The sequence below is a fragment of the Artibeus jamaicensis genome, unplaced genomic scaffold (assembly GCF_021234435.1).
Source record: "Artibeus jamaicensis isolate MK-2021 breed Jamaican fruit bat unplaced genomic scaffold, CSHL_Jam_final scaffold_1964, whole genome shotgun sequence".
In the NCBI taxonomy this organism is placed as follows: Eukaryota; Metazoa; Chordata; class Mammalia; order Chiroptera; family Phyllostomidae; genus Artibeus; species Artibeus jamaicensis.
The window spans coordinates 20,626,811-20,653,389 of record NW_026522030.1 but is presented as its reverse complement, the minus strand read 5'-3'; the positions used below and the strand labels follow the sequence as shown (position 1 = coordinate 20,653,389).

General features: G+C 40.1%; 1 protein-coding gene across 6 annotated transcripts in view; it reads right to left on the bottom strand.

Annotated features, from left to right (window-relative positions):
- RNF38 (ring finger protein 38) overlaps positions 1-26,579 on the bottom strand; it is a 123,935-nt gene that overhangs the window by 44,516 nt on the left and 52,840 nt on the right. Inside the window, exons 1-2 of one of the 6 annotated variants that reach the window (XM_037144527.2) lie at positions 9,926-10,106; positions 2,499-2,648 (exon numbers count right to left, since the gene is read on the bottom strand). The exons of 2 other annotated variants lie outside the window; for them this stretch is intronic. Coding sequence is in view for 1 of the 4 variants with exons in the window: in XM_037144525.2 (XP_037000420.2) it covers positions 2,601-2,648 (48 nt within the window). In the remaining 3 variants the exon portion in view is untranslated. Of the gene's footprint in view, positions 1-2,498; positions 2,649-9,925; positions 10,107-26,579 lie in introns of those variants that run through there. 3 more of the 6 variants (XM_037144529.2, XM_037144525.2, XM_037144530.2) reach the window with 3 other exon arrangements.

Sequence of the window (26,579 nt, the reverse complement as noted above, 5' to 3'; positions counted from 1 at the left end):
ATAGAAAAGCAAGGGATACTAACACAAAATTCAGCAGAGATTTACCAGAGCACACGTATGGGACAGTAGGTAGATGCAACCTGGCAGGCCACACGGAGGCTTCAAAAGCAACAGTTGAGTTCCAAGCTAAATGATGTTTTTGTTTTTTCAGAAATTACACATGTCTGCATTATACTTTATCATTTGTATATATGAAATATTTCATAATTTTAAGTTAGACAAGCATGCAAAATTGGAAGTAACTCCAATAAAGTAAGCAAATAAAAAAGAAGCTAAATGCAAAAGTCTTCAATAAACAAGGACAGTGACAGAACTGATAAACAGCTAAGATGAATGACAAAAAGAGATCAAAATCAAGATGAGCTTTTTGTTCCAAAACTTGGTGGCTGTAAACACGAATCTAGGAGAATGTCAACACTTTCTTTCTCCTCTGTAACAATCCTATTCATCAGCACATATACAATGCCATGATTAGAGTGGAAAAATTAGTAATTTCTTTTTCCCTAAAGAAGACTGCAGGGAAAATGTCCTCAGGAAAGATACCAGTTTCAGCTACCAATTAGGAAGTAGAAAGGTGCTTCAAGGAAAAAAAAAATGGAAGAGGAAGTTGAATCTATTTAAAATGAAGTATTCCAAAGGAAAGGAAAAGTAAAGAGTTGGGAGAGAAGGAACTAGGAGGAAAGCCAAGATTAAGAAAACATGAATACATTAAGAAAATAAGTTTCTGAGGATAGGACATGGCTGGGTAGGTCCTCTTCTTAATGTAGCAACTATGTTTCATAAGGAGGAGAAACACAATCAGAACTAAGAAATCACACCAAATTTTGGTATCAATTAGTTGAAGGTTATCTCGCAGTATTTCAAAGGGGATGGGAAAAGGATTTACTCCTTCACTTCATGCAGAACAGTGGGAGGGCAGAACATGGGCAAAGAAAACCTCCCGTTTCCTTTGGGGGCAAAGTACACTGAGGACACCTTGTTCTAAAGTTAGAGAAAAGTATGATGTAAGTTGAACTAGGACTATAAATAACAACTTAACAATATCATTCACCTTTTTGCAACACCCAAATTAAAAAATCCTTTATTTTTAAAACATGGGGTTAATCTACTGCATTTGACAGTTCTCTGAATTTAAAGTTAATGTTGAGTTAAAGCCCAAAGACTCAAACTATAAAGAAAACAGGAAACATCAAATAACTGTTTACTGGTGGCAGTAGTGAAGGTACTAAGTTAATTTTTCCTTAGCTATATCATGTTGGTGTACTACTAAATATCAGGGTATTACAGGGTAATGCTACATCAAAAATGGCATTTAATTTAATACAGATAACTGTCTCGACATGTACTGTATACTGTTTAAAGAAATACTTACTGATATCTAAAGGGCAGGGCAGTAAGTGGGCAGATATAGAAAAAAAAAATAGCAAAAGTTGGCCCTGAGTCTCTGCTCTGCCAATAACTAGACATGTAACTGGGCATTTTCCCAGTGGGCTCTCCCCAGCCTACTTCTTCTAGAAAACCAGCAAGATTAGTTTGAGGGTTAAAAACAAAAGGAGATAATTCATGCAAAACAGAGACCCAGGCACAAATTCCAACAAGGACCATCAGATGGAAGAATCCTGAATCACCTACACGACTAGCCTCAGAAATTCCACATCTCCAACTTAACATGTCATGGGCATTCCTCTTTCAAAACTAGTCCCAAGCGACAGGTGTGGCTTAGGACTAGTCACTCCCACACAAACAGAAAGTGAGCTAGGTCTTTCTGAAAGTTCTGCCCTTGATTAGCGAATCTCTCTACCTCAGAGGTTTGTACACACCCGCATAAATACATCGGTGAAAAAACCCTAGCATCCAAGAAGCAAATCTGTAACTTAGTTTCCTTTGTGGTAATTATGGATTAAGGGAGTAAAAGTTTAGTAATGCGTTGCGTGGGCATATCCTAGTAATCTTAACTGTTAATAATGTGATTATTTTAATCCATTCACATCTCATTTTCATTTAATATGCAACAAAAAATTTTAATCATTTTATCCACAGATATCAAAAGTCATTAAAGACAAGTAATCCTGTTTTCTCTCTGAAATATGCATTATTATGTAACTCTAGGCACTAAGCAAATAAATAGTGATGGCTTTAAAAAATATCTTACATGCTTCCCTTTTCCCCTTCCTATATGATTTACCATAATCTGTAATATTTTTTACTTTCCCACAAAACTTGGCCTATTAGGACAAATGATTCAGACCAAAAGATAAAAAACAAGAATATTAAGTGGTCAAAAAATAAACAGCAGGTCCAGAGAAGACAAACATTCTTCAGAAAAGCAGGCTGAAAAAGCTTTATTAAAGAAGTCCTCTAAGAATATTTATTCCCATGTATAACAGAAAAGAAGAAGGAAGATACAGAGAATTCTATTTCAAGCCTCCCTAGAAACAACCTAGAATGTTATCTGTGACCTTCAGCCCTGTGCAGGGAAAGGGTAAATATATAAGAACCTGGAAGAAAGCTTTGAAGTGAGCATCCTCTTGAACGGTAGTGTTCTTATCACTTGGGAGGAGAGGGAACAGGCTCTGAAGTCTCACCCTTTCACAAATCACCTTGTTAGGATGGCCATGTAGAGGTGTTGAATTGGCCCCGGGAGTTATCTGGGAAAAAGAGGGAGAAGAAAAGGATAGTTCATGGCTAGCTGCACCAATGTGGAGAATCATGCCTATGAAGGACAGTCTGGATTTTCTAGGTATTTGATTTAGCAGAGACTGGAAAGAAATTAAAAATTAATCTTAAACATCAAAACAAAGGTAAAGATGGCAAAGGCTGCCTGTGGCAATGGATCTCCTTCACAAAAACTTTTAAGGCAAAACAGCAATGCTCAGAGAACAAGAACTCCTTCCTATTTTTCCCATGTAATTTCTATTCATATCTTTTCTGTCGGTACTAATTCTGAAATCTAAAGGATACAGACAAGACTTTATGCTAAGAAAACCTGAGGTAATAATTATATATCTTATTTAGTGAAAGACGGGTGTTTATCTGAACTAAGATTAGTATATTTTCTCATTTTTTAGTTAACCTTCCAAATGACTGTGCAAAGGAAGATGAGAAATTTCAGAACATTTGTAGCAAAACTTCTATAGAGATTATAGACATTTAAAAGAAAAAGACCATGGTGATCCCCCCTCTATTCAACATAAAACCTAGAAACTTTCCTAAGGAAAAAAAGACCAGATTGTAAGCCCTGAAGTAAATGACTGCATGTTTTAATACGTGACTTGGTGGCAGGTAAATCACCTTAAACTCTTACGTAAATATACTTAATCTGTACCATTTTTAATCACGGACATCATGAGCATCACCTGCTCCACAGTGCTGCAGCGTGAACTGCCTTTGGGGGCGAGGGTTTATGAATCTGCCTGTCCCTACACTGAAGACTATGTGCTCTGAGGCTATCTTGTTTCTAGAGCTTCACTGCCTCATTCATTCCCTTACATAAGTGTTTACTCTGTGACAGGAACTAAACAAACAAACAAAAGTCCTGGTTTTCTACCTTCAAGAAGCATATGCTGTACAAAGAAAAGCACTTCACCGTACAATACAGAGTATCATCTTTCTATGATAATGGGAGGTACGTGATGCTATGGAAGGATAACTGGCAAGAGATAGTAGTCTAGTCAGAAAACTGCAGAATGTTCAGTATGGCTGGTCAGTAAGAAGTAGCCAAGCAGAAACAGATCATGAAGTGGCATGCTATATACTAATTGTCCTGCTACAATAACCTTCCTTTATAAATTTGTTTCTGGTTTGCTATGAGCCTAGTAAACAGATAGCCATGCCTGCTGGGAAGAATGTAATTATTCCCAGAGATCTTCCTAGGAGTAAAAGCAAAACATTTGAGAGCAATAACTTTAGAACTCATTAGTTCTGCTATACACAATGTTTTGAACATGAACTTAGGGCTCATCTCTGCACTACAAACATGAATGTGGTAATATCCTTTACCACTATGAAGTATAAATTGTGGAATCAAGGAATATTTACTGACTCCCTCCTATAAGCAGTTAGGAAAGAAGACAAAACAAATCCCACCCTCAAAAAGCTTATTCATGTGTGTGTGTGTGTGGCACGGCAGAAAGATGCCAGCAGCCAACTATAGGGTAATGTTTTAAATGCACGTAGCATAGAAAAAGTTGGACTAGAGGTAGAACGAGCCTTGGGTTTATCTGCAGGTAAGAGAAGAAAAAATTTAACGGGAAAAAGTGTATTTCACATTCCTAACTGCTCAACTCAATCTAAGAAGCGCTTATTTTCCTTTTTTTACCGCTTAAGCAATGCTTTCCTCTCTCAAAATGTTTCTTTATGTCAGTTTCATATTTTTTGCAATCTTCATAAGCTTATAATCTGCACAGTAAGTACCTTGAAGAGTTTTTTAATGAGGCCATCTGCCTTCAACTATCATATCTAAAGCAGCCTGTATGAACAGCACTCTTACAAACTACTCGTACATGTAGCTGGCTGGGAAAACAGAACCAGAGGGGTAAGGTGTCCTCTCCTTTGTTCCGTTAAAAACTTCAGAAAGTGGCAAATCCTGGCCACCATGGCTACAGTTAATAATTTTGAAGCATATTCCTTTGGTCATATTCCTCTCCTACCTGCAATTTCCTTTGGTCAGAAGCTCCGTTTGTCTATAAAAAAGGACAAACAATACAATGGAGGGGGAAAAAAAGCTATATTCAATCCCCGCAGTTAATACAGATCTGGGACAAAAATGATAGATGGGTTTGATCAAAACCAGATTCCCCGACTGGGTAAGATAAAATCACACACAATCACTGTGTGGGGGGTGGGGGCGGGGGAGTGGAAGAGATTCTAAGATGGCCTCCAAGATTCCCGCCTCTGGTGTAGTATCTGTATAATATGTATGAGCAGGACTATAAATACAGTAAATTTTATTCCCATGAGTAGGTTAATCACGTGACCTAAATTATAGAAATCCCCTCACCTCTGTGAAGGGATTTTCAGATGTAATTAAAATTCCAAGTTGGTTTGAGTTAATCACAAAGGGGAGATTATCTTGGGTAGGCATGACTTAAATTAAAAAAGCTCTCAAAAGAAGAACAGAGCCCTTCCCAAAGAGATTCTCCCATCAAACCTGCAAACTAAGCTGTCATGTTGTGAGAAGGCACATTAAGGGGCCATGTGGGAGAGACCTGGTGGCACTCTAGGAGCTGAGAGTGATCACCAGATGGGTAAGAAAATGGGGGATCCCCAGTCCTACAATCACAAGAATCACAGTATACCAACAACCAGTCGATGTGAATCTCTGGACAGTGAATCTCTGATGAAATCACAGCCCCCCGCCCCTGCCCCTGTCAGTTAAGACCAAGAACAGAGAGCCTTACAGCTCACCCATACCAGGACTCCTGATCCATGGGAACTGTGAGATAACAGATCTGTGTTTTAAGCTACTCTACTTGTGGTAATTTTAACACAATAGAAAACTAACACATTATATGTGTGTATAATAAAAATTGTTGTGCCATCTTCAAAGGAAACTTTCTTCTTCAGAATTTTAGCATATTAATTTGACTATGAAAAGTAAATTAAGACACCTTTTAGCAATATAGCAGCTTTTTAAAAATCTCAATCTTTTAATAGCTAACGTCGTGCCATGAACTGAACTGGGATTTCAGATCTTTACATACTGCAAGTCAGGGTTGACTGACTGACTTAAAACCACACGTCTCAAATACCAGAGCCATAATTTAAAGCTACTGCCTCTAAGGTTCACACTGAGCCCACTAAATAAATCACCTTGTAGTTTTAAGAATTTTGAAACTAACATTCTTCTTTATAAGGTAGTTGGATTAGTAACTAACAACTCTTCTACAAGGCCTAAAGCTATATTAACTTTTTAAAAATATACTTATTTCCTTTTAAATTGTTTCTGACATAAATTTCGACTACTGCCCTAATCTTCCCTCAATTAAAATTACTGAGGTTATATTACATCTGAAAATTGATACAATTCTATTTTTTCTTGAACACTACATAGACATGGCAACTTCAGCCTTCTCTCAGAATGCAACTAAAACTTAAAAATTCCTACCAAGAGAACATCCCTGAGATGGAGTTAAACCTGCAACTCACATGCTTGTCATTCTTTAATAGTTATTTACATAGAACTGTATGACTAATCCACCAGCATAACTGAGAAAAGCCATGTTTCACAAAACTGAAGTTATATAAAACAATTTCACCAACACATTATTATTTTAGGAAATCTTTTGTTTCCTGTGGCCTTTCTCTATCTTAGTAACCATAATACAACCAGGAATTTAACCTTTTGTCTTGGAGAGTGTAGTTATTATTATCAGTTATTGTGCTAAAAATAACATAGTTCTTAGGTCCAGATATTGTGCCAGAACTTGCTTCCTCCAAAATAGCTTCTGATCACAGCTTCCTTCTTCATTCATTTACATTTTTCTCACAGAGGTGAGGCACAAGACATGCAAGTGTATGACATCTAGGCCAGTGTTATATAATGTGCTTTCTATAAAATAAATTGCTCAAAGGCCCAAACAGCCTTCTCCAAAGAGCTACGTTACTCTCCAGAAAAGGAAGAAAAAAGTTCACCATTACTTGCTATAATACCAGCCGGTCAACAGCACTCAAATCACAGCCTAACAGAAGGGAAAAACAAAAGATGAGGAGTCAGGTGCTCAGTGTTGACTCCAAGTCCCTTACACTTGTAGGCCCAAGTCTGGATACCCCAAAACGAGAGGTCAAACCCAAATTACTTAAAATCCCAAATGGCCTTATTGCTTTCGTGATGGCAAACGTTAATCACCTGGGAAGTAATCAGGTAGGTTTTATTAACAATTTAAAAGTCTGAAATGGGTAATCTTTCCTCTGATAAATTCAGGTTATACCCCAAAATATTGGAAATCCCATATGTAAAATATGTTCATCACAGCACATTAATAGCCACAATTTAGAACTAAAAATAACCTAAATGTTCAGCAAATAGGTATTTGCTAAGTAAGATTATAGTATCCGTGCTTGGTGAACTATTATGCATCCTTAAATCACTGAAGGACTGATACCACCTATGAGGACGATCGTTACAGTCCAGCACTGGGTCAATCATTTTTAAAAACAAACTACCACCCAATTCTTGAGTTAAGGGCCCATATCCTGGAAGCAGAGTAGAGCCGGGCTGGAGGAAGCAGATTGGTTACAGGCTCCACTCTACTCCTTCCCCCTCTCCACAGTTCCAAAATGAATGGGAAGGGGAGAAGGGAGGCACGTGTAACTAGGCAGGTCTCTAACCACTATGCATACTGAGAAGATGGACTTAAAGATTAAGAAAAGTAAGTTACATGCTCTTTTAATAAATTGTTCCTTTCCTTCCACAATCCAGATTTGCCCGCACAAAGATTATTCTCCTCTCAAAGAAGTTTATCTAAAATCATTTTACTTAGGCTGGTAACTTCTTAGTAGATTGCTCTAAAATAACTCTTCTGGCTTTAGCTCTAAGAATTACATGGATTTGGAAAACATCCAGTCTAAATGAATACAAAAATTATTTGTGTGCGTATTTGAAAAGATGAAGTATGACTGAGCATTCTGATTGTTAAATAAAAAGCATAATTCAAATATGTATTGCATGTCTACCATGTTCTACATGCTGTGAATACAATGGGAAAAAAAAAAGAAATACTCATTGCCCTCTATTCAGTCTAGTGAGGCAATTCAACCGGAACTAAAAAGAGAGACAATAAGCCCCCCTAACAAGAGGGGATTAGAGGTAATGTGTTCAAATAGAGGGGAGAAGGTAAAGTTTTAAATACTTAAAAAAGGAACATGAAAAGATATGGGGGGCAGATGAAGAGCTACTGTCTTTGTCTATTTGCTCAGATTTCTCACTGGTTACTTCAGTATACAGAGTTCAAATATTTGCTTGATCTCTTCCAAATACACAATGACACATTAGGAATTTAACATTCCCTGAAAGAATTCGGGTTCAAATGTGTACATTTGTACACATTTGGGTTACAATCTGTACATTCTCAAATAAAGCAAGCCACAAATTAACCAAAGTAGAACAGAAGTGAAAATACAGAAGTGATTAATAGGAAAGCAACCAGAAAATCAGTAACTATGTGCATACAAGCAGACACTGCAGGACAATCATGGGGCTAATCAAGAACTATCTTTCCAATCAAACGTTACAAAATGGTGGCGGCCTAAACAAAACCAGGGCAGCACAAACAGAAGCAGATGGAAAGACTGGAAGAAGAAGACAATCTTGACCAATCATCTTCCCATACTAATGAATTGCTCTAGAGATTTTTAATCTAAGGATTTTTATACTTATGCTTCCCACCCATAGCCTTGAAAAAAAAAGTAAAAAATGAGCACTAATCAAACGTAAATAAAAGCCTTATCCAAAGCTGTTGGCAGAGAGACAACAGAACTGCACTCTACATTATGATGCTGACAGCCTCAGTTACATCTACCTGTGTCATCCTCTGCCCACCCTTTATCAAAAACCAGGCTGCTCTAGTCAATTCCCAGTGTTTACTCAGGGAATTGAGTAAACTAACGCTTGCCAACTTAACTTAGCTATAAAAACAGAGGTGGATATATAAACTTCCATAAGTGCAGAAACACAAACTACCTTCTAGAATCACAAAAGATGTCAAAAGTGGAGAAACCACAAACACCCCTTAAATCCAACTCCCACATTTTACAGATGAGGATCTGAGGCCCACAGGACTAGTCTGTGGCAAAACTGACTCAATAAAGCTTCTAAAAGGCCATAAATTCTTAGAAGTATTACGGAAAGTATAGAAATCAACTTAAAATTGAACCCCTATAGTAGACAGATATAAGGTTTAGTAGGTTTTCAAAAAGTGAAATATATATTATGCCATTAAATTTATAAGCCAGCAAACACTGGCGAAAGAGGTACATGAAGTCATAAAATTCCCACTTGAAAATCCAGTTACCAATTTCATCTTTTGATTGAAAGTACGTTCCACTGCAACCGATCTGATACCTATAGTTGTTCTTGTACTGTTACTTCCTAAGTCCAATTTCTATTAGACCACGTTTTCCAAAACCTGGAACCTAGATCCTTGTTTTGATTTCCTAAAAACTGTGTGAATGGGTTTTTAAAAAAAGTTAAGCCTAGTTACCAGCTGCTTGCCATTTAAAGGAATTCTGTGGTAAATATATTAACCATACTGCAATCAAGGCAAAATAGGATATAAAAAAACACTGTAAATTTTCGTCCACTGAGTGCACCCCGTTAAGGAAAAAACACAAATCATATGATGCTCTTAAGTATTCGTGTTTCCATTTACAATGGAATAATTAGCATACCTAACTTTAACTGAATAACAGTATACATCATTTTTAAAGCACAAAGAAAAGGTGAGGTCCCTAACAAGTCCTACACACGGAAAGTAAAACTTTTGCACTTAATTTTAAAAACTCTCGGTTCAAAACCAACCTCCCTCATTCTTCAGCTCTGAAAGGAAAAACTTTCATTCCCTGAGAACAAAACTCAGCCTGTTCAGAAACCCACGGCAGCAGAAGGCGAAAAAGGACCCTTCCAACTGGTTCCGCGTTCTCCTGGGTGACATCACTTCACCTGCGCCTTCGCAAAAAGGGAGGGAGCCAGAAAGCGAGGCCATCTGCCAGGCGGCAGCCGGCCGGCACTCCCGCTGGCTGTGCTCGCTCCTTCTCGCTACCTCCCGTGAAACAAAGAGCTCGGGGAGGCTGGACCGCACCCCACCGAACACCGGACAACCACACCTTCGCCCGGCCTCCGAGTGCGCCCCGCGGCTTCCTTCCCAAGGGCCTGCGGCTCGGCCCCTCCTGCCCTAGCGCGGGAACCAACAGCCAAGGCTCCCAGTACCTGCCAGGAAAGGCTCCGCCCTGCGGGACTGCTCCCGCAGCTCCTTGCTGGCACGTCGCCTCCTATTGTGACCACTTGCCCGACCAGCAGCCAGCTCGCCAGATCCCTCGTCCCCGGGCTTCTTCGCCCCCGGAACCAGGGCTCCGACCGAGGAGCTGTCACGACGCTTCCTTCCTCCTGGTACCATCACACGGGCAGCGCCCGTAAACAAGGGCTGTACCCCAAAGCTGAGAGAGTCAGCTAGCGCCTTGGGGGCTCCATACTGTCTGCCCCCGCGCCCTAACCGCCTGGCCCACTGCCCCGCCCCGCACCACTGCACGAGGGACCCCGCCCCAGTGCACCCCGCCACTGTGCCGAAGGACCTGGCTCACGGTGCGCCGGCGCACTACTCTCCGCTGCGCGCGCAGGCGACGCCCTTTGCCACCAGGCCCGCGTGATACACCAGCACGCGGCCCTCCCACTTCTCAGTTCTGGTCCGCCCTGGCCCTGCTCCCTTTCTGGAACAAACCTAGGGAGCCCAACATTAGACTGACAGACGCTCGGCCTCCTCCCACTACAGCTGGGATTCATGCAGAGCCCCCTTTGTTACCGCCCCCGCAGGGTAGGGGACAGAGCGGGGCTGAGCACACCCAAGCGCCGGACTTAGACTAGTTCTGGTCTCCCAATTCTTACACTTGTTCCCTAAAGCTCTGGTATGTGCTTCCCACCTCCGAAATTCATCAGTTAAACAGTAACTGAGGCCATCACTCAAATGCACAATAGGAATTCATGTGGCCTGAGGGATTTTTATTGATGTAGAAGATGTCTCACATTAGAGCAAGCAAGTTCAAACCCAACTTGTCCAACTGTAAGGTTTGATTTAAAATGTGACAATCAGACTGTGGTGAAGATGGGAACTGAGACAGGTAGGAAGACCAGGCCAGCTTGATGACCTTATCCTGTTCAAGATTTTAAAAAAACCAGAATTAAGACCTTCCATAAAAAAAGCACAATACATACAGAGAAAAGATAGTTATATGGCATCGGAGAAAAGATGGGCTGTCAAGGGGACATTATGAAAGAAGTGCGCTTCAAGCAGACAGGAATGTGATGTCTCATTTCTAACATCTGAAGACATATTTTACAATTGTCCAATGGGTGTGGGGGGAAGGTTCAAGTTCTTTCGGTGTTACTTAAACCAGTCTCATGCCTGGTTTAGGCCTCAGCTGCTTCTGGTACAAAATTAGGGACTCAGACTAAAATGATGCTCCAGGCAGGATCCTCTGAATCTCTATGAATAACACTCTATGGTAATTATTTGTGTACACTTGTCTCCCTTATTAGACTCAGCACTAGGATGCTGTTTTGACTCTGGTAGCCCAAGGTCCAAACCTACAGCCTGAAACACAATGGCAGGTGCTTAGCAACTGATGCATCACAGTTCCAGCAGTAACATCACAGGCATTTACAATTCTTGGACAAAAAAAAAAGCTAGAATGAGATAATGGCCCCTATGAACACAACCCCTCCCCCAGCCCCAACCACCAATACTCAGCCCAGTTACATAGTTGATTCCTCCCCCAAAGCTCTCTCTGCAAGTCAAACAAAGCAGCCAATTTGGAGATGATTACATCCAATTTTTTACATTTTTATTTTCCACTTCATTGTACATAGTCATATATCTCAGCCACATTTTAGATGCAGCCAATGCAATCCATTTCTAATCTGAATTCCTCACAATCCCCTTCTCCTCCTGTGGACTGACCTAGAGTTATAGATCTTCCAGCAGAATCTCAGCTACACAAGCTTCCTTTCACAGTATGACCCTGAAACAGTTTTTCCTCTATACTTGGATATGGGCTATGTGATGAGAGGGAAAAGGGAAAAACTGGCAAAGGGGAGAGAAATGACTACTTGGGAGTTGTTCGATCACAAGAGATTCCAAAGGGCTGACTCTCAGCAGCAAAAATCGATTATAGTCCTCTAGGGTTCCTAACCCTTCAGCTTATCTGAATACCCCTTTGTGAGACAATCTCCTTGAAAACCCTTCTCAAATGGTTAAGAGCTATCTGGGCACTAAGGGCTTTGCCCAAGAAGTGTGCCTAGATGTAAACAATGCTCTCTCCCCCCTCAAGGTTGGATAGTTTGAAATCTGTACTTCAATTTCTTCTCTAAATTATTCTCTTAACAAAAAAAGCTGGTATCCTGCTTATAAACACTCAATGATAAGCTTTAAGGTGGGCCAATTATATACCAAAGCAGTTGCTCAACTCCACCTATAATTGTATTTGGTGCCTGACAAAAAAAATGGGAAGCCTTGTTAGAGAGGTGTCAGGTAAAACTTTCCACAATGATGGAAATGTATGATATCTGTACCACCCAAAGGTGACCACAAGCTACATATAGCTATTGAGCACCTGAAATAAGGCTAGTGCAACTAATGAATTGACCAGGATTATTTTAAATAGCCACATGTAGCTAGGGGACAGCACAGCACTTGTAGGAATAGTTGCTTGTGAAAAGAAATTCCTGAGAATCCTGACCTTTAAAATTGGTTTTTACAACAAAAGTGAAAACTGTGAATGACTACTAAAAATACTTCTTCCTAGAGCCTAGCTCAGCTTGTTAATCCCAATATGCCAAGGCTGTGGTTTCAATCTTTGGTTAAGGCACATATAATAACCAACTAAAGAATGAATAAATAAGTGGAGCAACAACAAAAAACTTCTTTCTGAGGTACCACCCCAAGCCATTTAAGTCCTCTCCTAAAATAAAAATACAGGTAGCCCTACTTTTTGAAAGCCTGCTTTATACCATATCACTTTTATGAAAGACCTACATTAGTGCCTGTTTTCAATGACCATAAGGAATGTGAAGAGGATTTAGCAAAGACATCTGTTTTGCCGTAAGCCATTACAGAAGCAGTGTGCACCTGAGCAGTAAGGGCGGCACCAGTAAGCTCCTTGCCAGGCAGCTACAGTCAGCAGCAAGCTGCCATTGCTCTGAACTGTATATGTGGGCATCTTTATCTGTGGGCTTCATTTCAACTTATTGTATGCAACCATTAGCAAGAAGTACACTAAGTTAATTGCTTCTTCACTGTACTTTGACTTACAAAAGGTTTCATAGCAAAGCTGTACTTTAAAATAGTGGAGGAAACATGCACACTAATATACGGCTTACCAAAAAGGAAAGTACTGAAGTTCTTTCAGATGCATCTGGACTACCCTACCATTCCTTTTCTTTTTAAGATTTTATTTATTTATTTTTAGAGAGGAGGGAAGGGAGAAAGGGAAACATCCGTGTGCGAGAGATACCTCAATCAGTTGCCTCACACACCTTGGCAACTGGGGACCCAGCCCAAAACCCAGGCATGTGCCTTGACTGGAAATCACACCAGCAACCTTTTGGTTCGAAGGCCAGTGCTCAATCCACTGAGCCATACCTGAGCTAGGTCTGTCCTACCATTCTAATATGTGTCAATAACAGCTGAGATTCTGATTGGGCTGCACTGGATCTGGAGATAAATTCAGGGTGCTGATATCTTTACAACATTGAATCTTCAATCTATGAGCAAGATGCATCCGTATATTGTCTGATCCACTCATTTTTTTCCATAATGCTTCAGTTTTCTGTAGAAGTCTTGCACATTTCTGTTCTTAGGTTTATTCTAGATTTTATATATAATTATTAAGTTTAATAGTTTACCTTAATTCTTCTGAATTTCCTATGCATACAATCCTGTTGGCAGAAAATAATGACTGTTCAATTTCTTTCTTTCCAACTCATTTTCCCTTTTTTTTTGGTCTTGATTTACTTCACTGGCTAGGACCTCTGGTACAGCGCTAAACGATAACAGTGAGAACAGGCATTTCTTACTTCAAAACTGGAAAACTTTCAGTGACGCTCCCCTCTCCCCCCTCCCCTCTCCCTCGTGCACATTTCTCCCTCTCCTTCCTCTAGGCATATCCTTTCTTTCTCCTCAGTTCCAAGGGCCCTTCTTTTGCCTCTGTAACTTCTTTCCTGAGCCCACACAGCCCAGCTGGCCCTCTTCTATCTCTGTGACTTTGTAAACAAACTTTTGCTTATATTTGAAAAAAACTGGAAAACTTTCAACATTTCACTATGTTTGCAGTAGAGTTTTTTGTAGATATCTCCAGCAAGTTAAGGGAATTCTCTTTTATTTCTACTCTGTTAAAAGTTTATAATAAAATGGGTATTTAATTTTCTCAAAAAATTTTTTGTATCTATGAGGCAATTATGGTTTTTCTGTTAATGTGTGAATTACAACGATTGGTTTTTGGATGTTAATTTCACATTTCTAATAACACCATGTCTTACTGTATTACCCTTTTCATGTATTATTGGATTGGGTTTGCCAATATTTTGTTAGGAATTTTTACATCTGTATTCTTGAGTGAAATGAGCTATTATTTTACATTGTCTTTGTCAACTTTTGTAATGTCTTTGTCAACTTTTCTTACAAAGATTTTTCTACCCTCAGAAAATGAAATCAGAGAGTGTTCTTTCTCTAATCTTTAGAGAAGTTTCTATAAGATTGGTGTTAAGTTTTCTTGAAACATATGGTAGAATTTGCTGGTTAGTCAACTGAACTTGGAATTAAATTTTCTTAGTAGTTATGGATTTCTCTTCCTCATTCTGAAAGTCACAATCTGCTTCTAGAAAACCACCACACAATGTTGTCAACTTGAAGGACACTACTGCTGGAAATACACTGTCAAATACACATTTCTCCCCCTCACCCAAGGACATTTTTTCATTGCTTTTAGAGAGAGAGAGGAAGGGAGATAGAGAAACGCCCACGTGAAAGAGAAACATTGACTGGTTGCCCTCCTCGCAGACCTGACCAGGGAACGGACCCACAACCTTTTGGTTATGGGACAATGTCCCAACCAACTGAGCCACACCGGCCTCAAATACACTTTATAAACAATTACAAACAAATTTTTTGTAAGTAATAGTAGTCTGCCAAACACTAAATATAAAATTTGGTTTTGTGCTCAATTTTGCATCTGTAGACATCAAAGAACATTTAAATAATAGTTATCTGAAGGACCTGTATACAAGAGATTACTATGGAGGCTACAGGCTCTCTTGTCCCTATATATATCTATTATAACACCTTACAGTATTTACTAAATGTCTATATCCCCCTATTAAACTGTAATAAGTTGTCCTCTGGGGCAGGTCCCATTTCTCCTTGTTTGTCTGATGTCCATATTGGGAGACTCTTGTCTAATAGTGAATTAATAAAAAAGGAAAGAGGCACTGCCTAGTTTTACAGGTTAAAAGGCATGATTGAAGAGCTGCAGATAAAGAATCTCTTGTCCAGATGCTGAAGAACCATGCACATGATGGAAAAAAACATACCAGGAGAAGAAAAGCTACACACTTTGGCGCCATACTCTGCCAAAGAAGGTGCTGGCCTTCCTGCTGCAAGTCTGCAACCCCTATAATGACGAGGCAGGTCCCCACTGTTAACACTGTCAGAAGCAAAGCTGTGCTGCCCTCATATCCACTGCTGAGTCTCCTGATGTAATCTCATTGCAACCCCAGCCACTGCTACTGAGTTAGTGACCTTTACTCTGTGTTCTAAAATAGCATTCATCACCCTCTGTTGCAAATACGTATTTACTTGATCCTTTTGCTCATTATACAGTAAACTCCTTGAAGCTATAGACTCAATCTCACTGATTCTGGCAAGGGGTCTGGCATATGGCAAGAGTACAATAAATAGTTTAATTAATGATATGTAAATATTCTACAGTAGTGTTATTTCTAATGTTTTTCTCAATATGTAAATTCACAAGAACACGTGGGGCACAGAAACAGAGTGGGTAGTAAAAAAGAACAAGGAGACAAAAAATAAATTTCAAAATTTCCTGAAGCGAGCTCTGCTCACCCTCTTCCCCTAAAACTTCCCCTCCTTCTATCAAAACCAGCTAAAAGGACCTAAGAAGATGAAGCTGCTCAGAGGAAAGGTGTGTTGGCCTAGCACTAGTCAGTCTGTGCCTCATCTACAAGCACAACAAGATTTGCTGTAATGCAAAACAAGCATTATAAATACTTCCACCCATGTTATCTCGTCAGAATGAAATGGTTAATTATCAACAATTACCAATGGTAGTTGCAAAAGTGCACCCCAACCCAACCCCCCTGAAAACCTTCTATAATAAAGCCATACAAGCTTTGGGATGAGAGTGGTCAGACCCACAGTGCAGGTGACAGATGCCAGGCACTGACTGCACCATGACAGAGGGAATAACAGAGGAAGAGCTCTTAAGGCAGCAAAGGCAGGAAGAAGCTAAAGCAGACCCAGGGTGACAAGTCATCAGCCATGAAGGAGTTCAAGAAGGATGAGTGAATAAACCTGAATACCTAGGATAAACTGAGTTAGAGATAGAAAAATAAGAGACCTACGCCAAACCAGAAATGGGGTGGCAGTGGTGCAAAAAAAGCACACACTGTTCCAATAGTGTACACCATTTCTGGAGCAGGGTAAATGGGAAAGAGCTGACTCTGAGGCATGACCTGCCTTAACAGGTACTTTTGAAGCACCGATCTCAAAGTTTCCTTGCTTACTTTGTTCTGGTGAAAAAGACATATCTTAGGAGAAATTCTAGTTGCTATGACTCTCACTCTAAATTGCTCCAGCAGCTTAATCTCAGGGCAAATCATGCTTTGATAGTATAGTTTCACAAAATACACTGAATAGCCACAGGCAAAGAAGGCACTAAAGGAAAATATGATCTGAAAAGTCAGTGCACATGTGCTATACTTATTATGTAAGGGCTTCAAGAAAATAATTGATGGTATAAGCATTGATTAAGAAACAGAAAAGTACAGACAACTAGCTCCCTCACTTTGGGCAGAACAATGAAAAACACTGCTGAAAAAGGAAATGGGAGCGAGAGGAAGTCTTCAAATAGATATACTAGATTACTTCAAAATAAAAACTCTATGCAAAGGGCACAATCGACAGAGAGAAAAGGCAACCTATGGAATGGGAGAAAATATTTACAAGTCCTATGTCTGATAAGAAGTTAATACCCTAAATATATAAAGTAAAGAACTCCTACAATTGGACAACCAAAAAAAAAAAAAAAATCCTGATTTTGAAGAGGGCAAAGCAGCTCCGGTAGAGTAACTCTGTTGGCTAGAGGGTCATCCTGACACACCAAGGTTGTGGGACTGATCCCCAGTCAGGGAACAGACAAGAGCCAAGCAAAGGCATCCAGTCAAGATGAGGACATAGGTAACACAATCTTCCCCCCTGCACAACTGCAGAAAAAATTTCAACTAGACGTCAGAACAAGTAACACCCAGAACCATTAGAAAATCAAGCTGTATGGAAGTCTGACAAATAAGGATTTAAAGATGCTATATTCACCCAGACAGGTGGGAGGGCTAGAGACGTGGAAATAGGCAGAGAGGCATGGAGAAGATGTAGAACAGGAGATCCCACATTCATGTGTGGTGGATAAAAATTAAGGATACCTCGGGAGCAAGGGATCCCAGCCCCAGGCCAGACCACAAAGCTCCGTGTTTCAGCACCAGGAAGCTAAATTGCCATAATGTCTGGCTGTAAAAACCAGTGGGAGTTGGGGTGGTAGAAGAAACTACAGGATTTTCAGGAGACCCCACATAAAAGGCCTGCAAGGAATTAGGACATATGAAGACCCACCCCCTCTAGAATTTGGCACCATGGCAACAGTTGAAAGGGCAACAGTTAGAAGGGCGTGGTTGAATACGGGGAGTGGGTGAGGTGACTGGAAACCAGGTAAGTGTTGGGTAAACCTCCAGAAGCCAGGCATCAGCACTGTCCCCTCTCAGAGTCCGCCCTCTACGGAGAGCCACAAAGCAGTGAAGTGGGTTACTCCACAATGGCGATGACCTAAACCTCCACCCTGCACAATTTACAGGTGCCTTCTACAAAAGGTCACACTTCTAAGACAGGGAGTCAAAGGAGCTCTGCCTAATACACAGAAACAAAGGGAGGCTGCCAAATTGAGGAAACAAAGAAATGGAGCCCAAATGAAAGAACAGAACAAAACCCCAGAAAAAGAACTAAACAAAATGGAGATAACCAACTTATCAGATGCAGAGTTCAAAACACTGGTTATCGGGATGCTCAAAGAACACATGAGTACGGCAACTGCATAAAAAAGACCCAGGAAGAAATGAAGGTTACATTAAGTGAAATAAAGAAAAATCTACAGGGAACTAACAGTGGTGGGGATGAAGTCAAGATTCAAATCAATGATCTGGAACTAAGGAAGAAATAAGCATTCAACCAGAACAGCAAAAATAATGAAAACAAATAAACATGAGAATAGTATAAGGAGCCTCTGGGACATCTCCAAATGTACCAAAATCTGAATCATAGAGATGCCAAAAAAAGAAGAGGAAGAGCAAGAAATTGAAACCTTATTTGAAGAAATATTGAAAAAAAACTTCCCTAATTTCGTGAAGGAAATAGACATGCAAGTCCAAGAAGCAGAGTCCCAAACAAGATGGATCCAAAGAGGGCCACATGAAGACAGATCATAATTAAAATGCCAAAGGTTAAAAATAAAGAGAGATCTTAAAAGCAGCAAGAGAAAAGCAGACAGTTGGCTAAGAAGCTTCCATAAGACCGTCAGCTGATTTCTCAAAAAGAAACTGCAGGCCAGAAGGGACTGGCAAGAAGTATTCAAAGTGATGAAAAACAAGAACCTACAACCTAGATTGTTCTATCCAGCAAAGCTATCATTGAGAATGGAAGGGCAGATAAAGTGCTCCCCAGACGAGGTAAAAAGTTAAAGGAGTTCGTCCACCAAGCCCTTATTATATGAAATGTAAAAGGGACTTAATTTAAGAAAAAGAAGATTATCAAAACTATTAATATTAAAATGACAACAAATTTACAACTATGCACAACTGAATCTAAAAAATGGCCCTGGCTGGTGTAGCTCAGTGGATTGAGCACGGGCCTACAAACCGGAGGATCGCGGTTCAACTCCCAGTCAGGGCACATGCCTGGGTTGCAGGCCAGTTCCCAGCAGGGGATGCATGAGAGGCAACCATACATTGATATTCTCTCCTTCTCTCCTTCCCTTCCCTTCTAAAGATAAATAAAAATTTTGAAAAATTTAAAAAAAAAAAAACAAAGCAAACAACCAGAGCAAGAACAGAATTATAGATATGGAGATAATTGGAAGGTTATCAGTTGGGAGGGGGGAAAAGGGAAAATGAAGGAATTAAGAAGCATAATTGGTAGGTGCAAAATAGATAGGAGGGTATTAAGAACAGTATAGGAAATGGAGAAGCCAAAGAACTTACATGCACAACCCATGGATGTGAACTAAGAGGAGGGGATGATGGAGGGAATGGAGGACCAGGCAGAGGGGGGCAAAAGGGGAAAAACTGGGACAACTGTAATAACATAATCAATACAATATTATTTTTTAAAGAGTCAACCAAAGAATGTAAAATAAGTGGGACAACAAATCGATGTTTCTCTTAAAAAAGAAATCAATAAATAAAACCTATTTTTAAAAAGGGGGCAAAGGACTTGAATAGACATTTCTCCAAAGAAGTACATAAATAGAAAAAAAAAAGCACATGAAAAGATGCTCAACCTTACTAATCAGTAGGGGAATGCAAATCAAAACCATCATGAGATATAACCTTGAACCCATTAAGATGGCTACTACAAAAAAATGTTGTCAAGGATGTGGAAAGACTGGAATCCTCATGCACTTTTGGGAATATAAAATGGTACAGCTGCTATAGAAAACAGTACAGTGGTACCGTAAAACATTAAGAACACAAATGATACAGCAATTCCTCTTCTGGGTATATGCCACAAAGAAATATTTGTATCCCCATGTTCCTAACAGCATTATTCATGATAGCCGAGATTAAAAAAAAAACCCAAGTTCATAAATAAATGAGTAAACAAAGTATGTTATAAACATAAAAGGAATATTCTCCAGCCATAAAAAGGAATAAAAGCCTAAAGGGGAGTGGGTGCTGGGAGGAGGGAGGCAAGGGGGTGGGGATGGGGACACCTGCAATAGTGTCAACAATAAATTTAATAAGGAAGGACATTCTGACACATGCTACAACATGGACTGACCTTGACAACATGACATTAGGTGAAATGAGCCAGTCACAAGAAAACAAATAGTGTATGACTCCACTTGTAAGAGGTACATAGAGCACTCAATGCCATACAAACAGAAGGTAGAATGGTAGTTGCCAGCGGCTGGGAGGAGAGGAAAATGAAGAGTTATTGTCTAATGGATATGGAGTTTACGATTTATAAGAAAAAAGAGCCCTGGTTGGTGTAGCTCAGTGGATTGAGTGTGGGCTTGTGAACCAAACGATCATGGTTTGATTCCCAGTCAGTTGCAAGGCCAGTTCCCAGCAGAGGACGCATGAGAGGCAACCATATATTGATATTTCTCTCCTCTCTCCTTCCCTTCCCCTCTAAAGATAAATAAATAAAATCTTTAAAAAAACTTAACAAATTAAAAAAAAAGAGATCCGGAGATTTATTAGACAGAAATATTAATATACTGAACACTAAATTAATATACTGAACTGTAAATTTAAAAATAGTTAAGAAGTCCTGACTGGTGTGGCTCAGTGGACTGCAGGCCAGCCTGCAAACCCAAAGGTCGTGGGTTTGATTCCCAGTCAGGGCACATGCCCGGGTTGTGAGCCAGGTTCCCAACTGGGGGCCTGGGACAGGCAACTGATGAGTATCTCTTGCACACTGGTGTTTCATGAGCTTTTATCCTCAGGAGTAGAAAATTACTGGAAGCGCTGTGAAGGTGCAGAGGCTGTGGGAACTTAAAAAACAGGACATGCCAGACCGCTGTGACTCTACCCAAAGATAACATCGAAACAAGCTGCAGCCTATACAAGACCAACCGAAACATCCTGCTCTACAACCACCTCGTCAAAGCGCAAAACCCCCACCCGTCAGGGCTGGTGCACCTAACCCTTTCTTTCTCTTGGGAAAGTAAAATAAAAACTTTACTCTGCACTTTTTTCTCTTTGTGAATTCTTTCACAGCCTGCATCACTGGCCACCCTGACACTTCCCATAAACCAGCAGAGTATAAAGTTCTTTTCCCAGGCTTACCAAGATCCACATGATCTGGCCTGTGCCTGCCTCTTCTCATACCACTTGCACCCTCATCCACTTTGCTTGTGCACATCAGCCTTCTTTCTGTTTGCACAATCTTTCTAGTGTTAGGGACTTTGCACAGCTGTTTCCTCTCCCTAAAATGTGTTCATTCCTATCATTCATATCTTAGCCTAGCTGCCACTATCCTAAAGGCTTTCCCCCAAACCTAATCTAGAGGAGCCAACTCCCCAGTTACTTGCACAATACTTGTGAGTATCTGATTATTTACTGGTTTACATACACAGTTCCTTTTCTGCCTCTTTCACAGAAAAATAAGCACCAAAAACAAGATCTTCCTTGTCAGTCTTTTCGCCGCTGTGTCCTGGTGACTCAACAATGCCTGGCACATAATAGGTACTTAATAAATATTTGCTGAATGAATAAATGGGTAAGAGTTTTTTTATAAATGATCTAAAGCTTCACAATTAAAGACATTAAATAAATTACCATGGAGCCTTATGATGGAGCATTATGCAGCCATTTTACCTGACATTTCAGGTAGATAAAGTTCGCAGACTATATTTTCCAAGATGGCCATAGTAAGTTCTTCTGCCTTTCAGTCTCTTTTTTTAACATTATGTTGACATTCTGCCCAGTGGTAGGACTGATGTTCCCTCTTCTTAAATCTGGCAGGGTTACGATGCTTTGTGACTTCTGAAGCTAGGTCATAAAAGGCCACACAGCATCTGCCTGATCCTCTTGGGATCAAGCCACCATGCTGTGAGAAGCCCAAGCTATACAGAAATGGCTCAGGCTGAACCCCAGTTGAAATCCCAGCTCCCACCATCAAACATGTGAGTAAATACTTCAAGATGACTCCATCCTCAGCCACCATTTGACAGCAACTGAATGAGAGACTCCACATAAGAGCCACCTAGCTGAGCAAGAAACCCCCAAACCATGAAAGATACTAAAAGGGTATGTTTTTCACCACTGAGTTTTAGGGTAACCAATTACACTGTCAAAATTAGCACAATTTAGTTTTAGTTTAACCATGCAGAGGACACAGAGGAAAAAGTGAAGGAAAAATGTTATCTTAAGAATAATTACTGAAAAATGGTGAGTATGCTTAAGACATAGTCTGAATGCATCTCCCAGATTTCCATAATGAACACATGTAAGTTTATAATTGGGAATGTAGAGAGATTTAATGTTTTGTTAAGCGCAAGTGGCAAGAACAATCAAAGATCCTTACATTTTCCAAGACGAGTCTTCTTGGAAAAATGATCCTTACATTTTCCATGAAAGATTTAGGAATGGCCAATAAGCATATAAAAAGATGTTCATCATCATTAGTCATTAAAGAAATACAAATTAAAGCCACAATGAGATGCCACGTAACACTCACTACAATGGCTATACTTTAAAAGACAATAAAAAATGCTGGCAAGATGTGCAGAAACTGGAACCCCCATGCATTTTCTGGAATGCAAAATGGTGCAAACCACTTTGGAAAAAAGTTTAGCTGTTCTTCAAACATTAAATAAGAATCTACTGTGTGACCAACCCAACAAAAACATGTAAATATTCATAGCAGCATCATTCATAATAAACAAAATAGAAAAAATATCCATCAACTAATGAATAGATATCTACTGAATAGATATTCAATATCCATATCTAATGAATAGATAAACAAATGTGTTAGATCCATATAATGAAATATTTCTCACCCATAAAAATGAATGGAGTACTGATTCATGCTACAACATAGATGAGCCTTGAAATAATCATGCAAGAGAAGCCAGTCACAAATTAGACACATATTGCGTGAACCTGTTGCGTGATTCCATCTATATGAAATGTGCAGAACAGGCAAATCCATAAAGACAGAAAGATTCGTGATTACCAGGAGTGAGGTGGGGGCAAGGGATTAGTTAAAATTAGGCAACTTTTTAGAAGAATCGTTTTTTATTCCCAAATCTGAGAAATGAGCCATTCCCGAAAGTTAAGAGAAGATAATAAGCATAACATCAAAGTGTGTTTGGACAATTCATTCAGAATAGCTAAAGATTTATTTTTACCCCATTGTAGAAGGGATAGAAGATCTGGTCTAGCTGAGGCAGGAAATTGAGAGGAGGAAACTCTGGAGGTGCCCCAAGGCTAAGATAAAGGACAATGACACAGGACAGACACCCAGTTCTAAGACTGGTTGTTCCTGCTTTCTATTCATGGTGACTCATGAATGCCCCTGCACAGATGATGCTACATGACTCCTGCTTCATTATAATAGCATTATAATAAATTAACATTGTGTGACCCCCTTCTCCAGTGGCCAATCAGGGAAAATCATGGGAAACCACATGCCCAAAACCTTTGGAGTAATGCAACTACTTGTACATGCACAATAAAAGCCTGCCAAAACTAGCCAGAAAATATCCACGCTATAAGAATAGAATCTCTCCAGCCCCAGAAGTCAATCTCTCTGCTTGGAGTTGGCCTGCTCCAATGTTCTGTGGAGTGTACTATTGCTTAATAAATCTGCTCTCTCTTTCTGCTATAAACTCTGTGTGTTCGGATTAATTCTTTGTCCACAATTACCAAGAACCTGTTTACCTATGCCCACCTGTGACACAGCCCCAGCATTGTAGGGTGACTCCTGAATAAGTCACTTCTTCCACAGAGGACTGAATAGCTGTGCGCTATAATCCCTTCAATTCTGAGAGGGAGAGTGGGAAGAAAGGAGTGGGGCAGAGGGGGAAAGGAAAGACGAGGAGAAAGAAAGAAATGGAGAAAGAGAACACACACACATCCGAGATGTATATATCAGGCAGCAAGTTCGTTTTTGTGTTTGCAAAATCAATACCCATTTATTATACAAAGGAATGTCAGACCCATGGACATGGGCATAGACAAGGACAATGGGGTGGGGACTGTCTCTGGGAGCGGGAATTGGACAGGGCAGGAAAGAGCAAGGGGGGGGATGGATGGGGACGACTGTAACTGAACAACAATTAAAAGAGAAAAAGACCAGCCATGGGGATATAAAGTACAGTATAGGAAATGAAGTAGCCAAAGAACTGACACACATGACCCATGGACATGAACAATGGCAGGGGGATTGCCTGAGGGAGTGGGGGGTGCTTGGTGGAGAGGGGCAAGGGGGGAAAAATCAGGACAACTGTAATAGCATAATCAATAAAATACAATTTAGCAAAATGTCAGAAGGTGTCTTCAACATGCTATCCACCACTCTATTCCCCAGAATGATACTTGATGATCCTAATTAAAACAATCAGTACCATCCTGGTGGTCCTCATCCCATTTATTCTGCTCTACATTTTCTTCAATCCATTGGGTTTATTATAAGAGACTGCATGATTTCCTATTACATTTATTTTATTGTCTGCCTCCCCCAGTTATACGGTACACGCATGAAAACAGTAATTTTTGTTTAGTATCGTGAAACATCATCTAAGTGCTTAGACACATAGCTGCCAATCAAATATAATTTTTAAGACTTTATTTTTTATATTTTAAATATTTTATTTATTTTTAGAGAGAGGGGAAGGGAAGGAGAAGGAGTGGGAGAGAACATCAATGTATGGTTGCCTCTCATGTGTTCCCTACTGGGGACCCAGCCCGCAACCCGGGCATGTGCCCTGACTGGGAATTGAACCGGCGACCCTTTGCTTCACAGGCTGTGCTCAATCCACTGAGCTACACCATCCAGGGCTATTTATTTATTTTTAGACGAAGGGGAAGAAAAAGAGTAAGGGAGAGAAACATTGATGTATGAGACATACATTGATTGGTTGCCTCTCACACACCCCCAACTGGGGACCTGACCCAAAACCCAGGCATGTGCCCTGACTGGGAGATGAACCAGAGAGCTTTTTGGTTCACTGGCCAGCACTCAACCCACTGAGCCACAACGGCCAGGGCCAGTATATATTCTTTACTGAATGAATCAGTTAAATAAATTATAAATGTAGTCAGGAGATCTTAACCCATCCTCTCCATTTCCTAAGTATACACATGGTAGGCAAAACAGAGGAGAGTATCTCTGAAAGTTCTTTCATCTGCTGATTAAATGACAAAATCCCTTAAACTTCTCTTCCCCCTCCCTATGTATTTCAGAAAAAATCCCATCTCCTAAAGGCACAAAATCAGTCATATAAAGATTCGGAAATTAGGAGGAAAAGCTTTTTAAAGTAAAAAGTTATCTGAGGTGGTAAGAAATCTCATCTCCAGACTCTAAACCAGGAGAAAGAATTTGGCTTTCCCACCGTAAATGAACAAATGGATAGAGACATATTACACTTAGTAGGGAAAAGAAAGCGTCACCCCCAAATACTGTAATATTACTGACATAAAGTGATTTTGCCTTTTCCCTTTAGTCTCTTATTTTTAAAAGCTTATTTCTAAAATATGTTGTATATAGAAGTATGGAGCCAACTACAGTGGTCTACTTTTATTATAATAGAAGTTAGAAGTTAAAAGTTAAACCATGCCTCTGGATTACCATAAAAAACCCCAAAACTCTGGAATGCTAAAAACATATCGTTCTCTTCATAAACAGAATGTAATCTGTCTGAGCAAAGCTCACAAAGATAAAGAGATCAACACAGAACAAAGAAAGCTATTTGGGAAATCCCAGTATCAACCAACTTCTTGATTGAGCTCCAACAGGATGGGGGAGGAAGACCTTGATTAAAACAGCAGAGAAAAAGATCACTTGGACTGATGGTGCCTGGGAAACTACCACAGGACTGATGCATTCCTGCATACAAGATACAGGAAATGGGAGGGAAGTCACCAGAAACTGATGGTGGACAAGACTAAATTTAGGCCCACCCAACACTGGCAGCCAGATGTTTCAAACACCAAATCCATATTAGCATCTACGGAAAGAGCTAGGCCACCCAGGGTACTGATGAGTGTTGGAAAGCCCCCAAAGACTAAGTTTCTTAGAGATAAAAAGAACAGAAGCAAAACACCAAAATGAAATAAAACCACCAAGAGTTTGGACCTGATTTAAAATAACAGGCCCAAAGTAGGGTGGTGTTTTTTTGTTTCTTTGTTTGTTTTGTGCATGAACCAGACAGGTTCCACCCTCAACCCTTAACATTTTAATTGGGCTTTGGAAAGCCCCCCCCAAAAAAGACAGCCCCCCACCGCACCCCAGCCAAAAAAAAAAAGTAAATGTGAGAAGAAATCATAATCTAACACAATCAATGACAAAAATGAACCAGATTGAAATGTCTACGATATTTCAAATTGGAAACAGACACAAATTTCTGAGAAAGGCATCAGCTTTGGGAGCACTTGTTCATATGTTAAGATAATGCATTCAGGCTGTGAAAAAGAGAGGAAGTAGGGTGTGGGTGTGTCGGGGATAGGGATGGGGTAGGGAAACAGAGAGTCTGCCAAGAGTCCAGCCCACGTGCTAGGAGTTGCCAAGTTTTCTGGAGCACTTTAATAACCTGACACACAAACCAGCAAGGCCCTCCGCATCTCAACACTGTGCCCCAGG